This window comes from Gadus chalcogrammus, chromosome 15 (assembly GCF_026213295.1).
Source record: "Gadus chalcogrammus isolate NIFS_2021 chromosome 15, NIFS_Gcha_1.0, whole genome shotgun sequence".
Classification (NCBI taxonomy): Eukaryota; Metazoa; Chordata; class Actinopteri; order Gadiformes; family Gadidae; genus Gadus; species Gadus chalcogrammus.
The window spans coordinates 7,526,075-7,531,044 of record NC_079426.1 but is presented as its reverse complement, the minus strand read 5'-3'; the positions used below and the strand labels follow the sequence as shown (position 1 = coordinate 7,531,044).

At 46.3% G+C, this 4,970-nt stretch overlaps 1 protein-coding gene across 2 annotated transcripts in view; it reads left to right on the top strand.

The window, feature by feature from the left end:
• The window catches only part of LOC130404768 (heterogeneous nuclear ribonucleoprotein L-like), a 23,745-nt gene extending 19,585 nt beyond the window's left edge, over nucleotides 1-4,160 (top strand). Inside the window, exons 12-14 of one of the 2 annotated variants that reach the window (XM_056609663.1) lie at nucleotides 240-297; nucleotides 1,401-1,499; nucleotides 2,392-4,160. In XM_056609663.1, the coding sequence (XP_056465638.1) occupies nucleotides 240-297; nucleotides 1,401-1,499; nucleotides 2,392-2,447 (213 nt within the window). In that variant the 3' untranslated portion in view covers nucleotides 2,448-4,160. Of the gene's footprint in view, nucleotides 1-239; nucleotides 298-1,400; nucleotides 1,926-2,391 lie in introns of those variants that run through there. The other variant, XM_056609662.1, reaches the window with a different exon arrangement.
• The last annotated feature ends 810 nt before the right edge of the window (nucleotides 4,161-4,970 follow it).

Genomic DNA, 4,970 nt, shown 5'->3' with positions numbered 1-4,970 from the left:
CAGAACACATTTTCTGAGTTTGATTTACTGGTGGTATGAAACATCAAAGGTCTATATAAAGATAGGGGATAAGGCCAGATAATGATCGTACTATCTTTATATGCAGTTATATTTACAGTTTATTATTATAATACTTATCTTTGAACAGACCGAACATTTCTCAACTACTACTTAGCCTGTTAGCTGCTCAGTGTGCTAAGTGCATAGCTTCTTCACGCAGAGGTGTGTTTTCCCTGCAGCTCTGCGAGGAGCATGACGTCCCCGGGTTCGTCAAGTTCAAGGTCTTTGACGCAAAGCGTAAGTTGACAAATTATTGTTGCTTTCTCTTGATGCTATTTGACCACATTTGGTGATTTTTGCATATAAATCAACTTTATAAACTTTTTAATGCCCAACATGACCGACTGATCTTCAATGTGTCCAGGTCTGTATGATGCTGTTGGCTGTTTCCCAAATTGAAGGTTGCAGCCTTGCTAGAACACTTCCTAGTTATTGTTATTGGCGACAGTAGTTTGTTTAAACACCAGCTACATTCATTCTAAAACAAATAAATCCATGCAAAATATAGCCTATCATTACGATGCAAAAACGTTAGGAAAAATATCACTGAGAATTTTTTTGCATTTACATGATTGATCTATTGATCTGTAGCAATATGGCACAAAATATTTCAGACAATGTTCAAATAACTTCAAGCTTGTGTAAAGCAATGTGTATCGCTTTCCATACGCAATTTTTAAATACCCGCGCAGCGTGTGAACACAAAGGATTGTGGGTATTTTGGCTCGTTGAGGATCCATCGATGCATCCTTGAAAAATCTCGGAATACTCGAAAAAAAGGCTGCGTGAGGGGCGCGAATTCCCGAGTGTTCTCAACATTTGAACAGTGTTTGTCGGCGTTCTTTGACGTAGCGTCCTTAAAAGGGAGGCCGTTGAGCATGCTTCCTTCAGATTGGGAAACAGCCATTGTCTTGTCTAAAGGAACCCCCACAATGCAACACTCTCTGTGTAAACGTTTCAGGATGTAAACGCGACACCTATTGCGTCTCTAACGACCTGTTATCCGGGTCGTTAGGGACAGACTTTGTCTCTCCTTGTCGTTAGGGACAGACGGTGTCTCTAACGACCTGTTCTCCTTGTTGTTAGGGACAGACTGTGTCTCTAACGACCTGTTCTTCTGGTCGTTAGGGACAGACGGTGTCCCTAATGACCTGTTCTCCGGGTCGTTAGGGACAGACGGTGTCTCTAACGACCTGTTCTCCGGGTCGTTAGTTACTGCGTCCCTACCGACCTGTTCTCCGGGTCGTTAGTTACTGCGTCCCTAACGACCTGTACTCCGGGTCGTTAGTCACTGCGTCCCTAACAACCTGTGCTCTGGGTCTGGGCCCTGTGCTCTGCAGCCTCCTCCAAAACCATCTCCGGTCTGTTGGAGTTCGACAGCAAGACCCAGGCGGTGGAGGTGCTCACCGTCCTCAACCACTACCAGATCCGGATTCCCAGTGAGTCGCAACCACCGCCACTGGTTTTGGTTAGGTTTGGGACTGTGGGAGAGAGTCGCTGGGACACTACTCTTCACAGCAGCCTGGGGCATTGGGCAGTACTGGGAGTCCTGGGAGCACAGTGGAGGATAGTGGAAAGAAAGCTGTGCAAACTACTAACTGTCTTTCATAATTAATCCCATGTATTTTATTTTACTATCACCGAGCGCCCAGTACCAGTTGGAGAGGAAAGCTCTGGCTCTGTCTTGCACTCAAGACATTTCCCTGCTCTGGTTTCTAAAACCACACCTCCATCCCTGAAAACGTGCACTGATATGTAAGGTGTACATGTCATCAAGGAACCGGTAAGGGTGGGACAGTACAGAGACAGGTCATTGAGGAGCAGGTAGGGGTTAGACAGTACAGAGACAGGTCATTAAGGAGCAGGTAGGGGTTAGACAGTACAGAGACAGGTCATTGAGGAGCAGGTAGGGGTTGGACAGTACAGAGACAGGTCATTGAGGAGCAGGTAGGGGTTGGACAGTACAGAGACAGGTCATTGAGGAGCAGGTAGGGGTTGGACAGTACAGAGACAGGTCATTGAGGAGCAGGGAGGGGTGAGACAGTACAGAGACAGGTCATTGAAGAGCAGGGAGGGGAGAGACAGTACAGAGACAGGTCATTGAGGAGCAGGTAGGGGTTAGACAGTGTGTGTGTGTGTGTGTGTGTGTGTGTGTGTGTGTGTGTGTGTGTGTGTGTGTGTGTGTGTGTGTGTGTGTGTGACGTGTGTGTGTGTGTGTGTGTGTGTGTGTGTGTGTGTGTGTGTGTGTGTGTGTGTGTGTGTGTGTGTGTGTGTGTGTGTGTGTGTGTGTGTGTGTAGTGATTGATCTTCTCCACCTCCTATCTCTTCTAGACGGCTCCAACCCCTATACACTGAAGCTTTGCTTCTCCACCTCATCCCATCTGTGAACCCAGGAGGAGCAGGAGGAGAGAGGAGAGAGGAGAGAAGAGAGAGGAGAGAGGAGAGGAGCGGGAGGAGAGAGGAGAGAAGAGAGAGGAGAGGAGCGGGAGCAGGAGGAGGCGCAAGAACCTCAAACAGGAAGAAGAATCCCAGCACCCAGGAAGATTGTGCAGTGAAGAGCAGAAGATGACTGCAGATGAACAGACCAGTAGAGACAAGTAGAGACCAGTGGGGTTGATGTTGGTGAAGGTGGTCATAGTGGTTTGCATTTCACTGACACAAAGAAAACAAAGTTCAGCCAACGGCTGAGACACTGTTTGGTTTAGGCGGGGGAGCAGGACTACATGTCACTGATGAGGAGTTGACCTGGTGGAGTAAGACGCTACGAGGGCCTCGTCAATCCAGTGATTCACCCGTCAGGGACCGTCAGTGGTCCACGGTGTGTCCTCCAGACCTGCGGTGTGTGTTAGGGGATCAGGAAGGTAGAGGAGAGGTTTTGATTGACAGACAGAGCCACTGACGCTGACCAATAGAATCGCGGATGGATAAAGTACTATCTTCTCTATAATTATCTTATGAACACGAATATTTGTGTTTTATGATGTAAAGTTTACTTCTTGTTGAGACAAATATACTTGAAAGTTGTGATCCTATGTTATATTTACGGAATGAAATTACTTTGACGCATTATTTCTCTGATTAAGTGTGATAAACTTTGCGTCGGTAAAATGTTAACCGATCCCGTACTAATGGTGGTTGATGTAATTATTTTCAGACGCAAGCTAGTAAGCTTAGCAGCTAGGTGTGTGTGTGTGTGTGTGTGTGTGTGTGTGTGTGTGTGTGTGTGTGTGTGTGTGTGTGTGTGTGTGTGTGTGTGTGTGTGTGTGTGTGTGTGTGTGTCTGTACACATGTGACTGTTTGTTTGTTCTTTACTGCAGCGATTCTGAAGATAGCTTTGTTTCACGTTTTGAGGAGGGAGGGAGCGATCATTCTAGATCAAAATGGAGACATGTGATTTCATTAACAATGCACCCATTATCCAAGAGTCAACCCTGTGTTTTCGTGTCTGTGCGTGCCTCTATGTGTTCACGTGTGTGAGTGTGTACTCGATGCATTTAAAAGAAACACACACATCACAGTGTTGTGTCGTGTGTGTGTGTATCAGTCTGACAGCCAGTCAGGCATTTAGCAGACGCTATCACCCTAAGCGTCTTACAATAAGTACATTTGTCAGAAGAAAGAGAAACAACAATATATCGCTGTGGGCACAGTAAGAATTGTCATTGAACCAATTGCCAAGCACTAACAATCTCTAGGTTAACCCATTCCCCGTGTACAACAAAGAGAGTACTATTTTTAAGTGCAAGGACGTACAACATACAATAAGTGTGTACATTAAGTGCCAGGACGTACAACATACAATAAGTGTGTACGGTTGCTGAGGAACTGAGTCCGGACAGGACTGCTCCACTCTCTTCCTACCCAGTGTTACATTAAGGTGTGCCCACTCCGCCCCCATACGAAGACCAACACAGCATGAACTGTTGGCCCCCGCACCCCAGCCCTCCTCCACTGCAGACTGTACTCACACAGCAGCCGACTGCACCAACAAGTCCGTCCAGCTGTCCCTGCTGCTGTCGGCCCGGGCAGCCTGCCAGCGCCTCTGGTCTACTAGACCAGGTGCCACCGCGACGGCTGATCACAATCGCAGATCTTCTTCCCATTCCCGCATTGGATGAGCCTACAGATGGTCAAGTTTAGTTTTAAGGTTAGAAATTGTGACGTTTGAATATGTTAGAGATGATTACGTTTGGGTATGGTTAGGTTTCGGTATAAGTTAGGTAGGGTTAAGTTAAGATATAAGTTAAGAGTTAAGTCCAGGCGTTGGTTTGGTGTGGTTTGATTAAGGGTGCCCCTTCCAAAAAGGCAGCAGTGCATCATGGGAGTATATGCAGAGCTGTGGTTGGTACACCTGCAGACCTCAGAGACAATATTTGACTATCTTATATTACACCGTTTGTTTTTAAAGTCATGCAGCATGCGGACCTTCATTTGCACATTGTATGAGCACCTGTACCTGCATCACTGACGAGTGCAAGCCGTTGTGTGTTGATGTGTCCCCAGAGAGCTCTCTGCAGTTAAGCGGGCCCCTGGGATCAGGGGCCCGAGAGCCAGACGTGGTCTATACTCAGCGGGCCGAGCAAAGGCTTAACTCTGGCTGTTTGTGTTCAATTCTGTATTTTCTCTGTCGCCTGTTCTGAGTTGATGCACATTTAATGTTTTCAGTAAGTTTTTCAAATTAATGCACATACAAATGGATTGAGAAAAAAACAATGAACTACTTAAGACATAAAGAAAATCTTGTCGTTTTCTGCGTCAATGTCTTTCAATTTTAACGAAGGGGATAAATCTGAGCGTGAAATGTAAGGTGGTTGGTTCTTTGGTTTGAAAATGAAGAGCTGGCATGTATTCATCATCATTCCCAAAGGAATCCATGAAGGATATTCCCTTGTGTCTCCTTGAGTGGACAT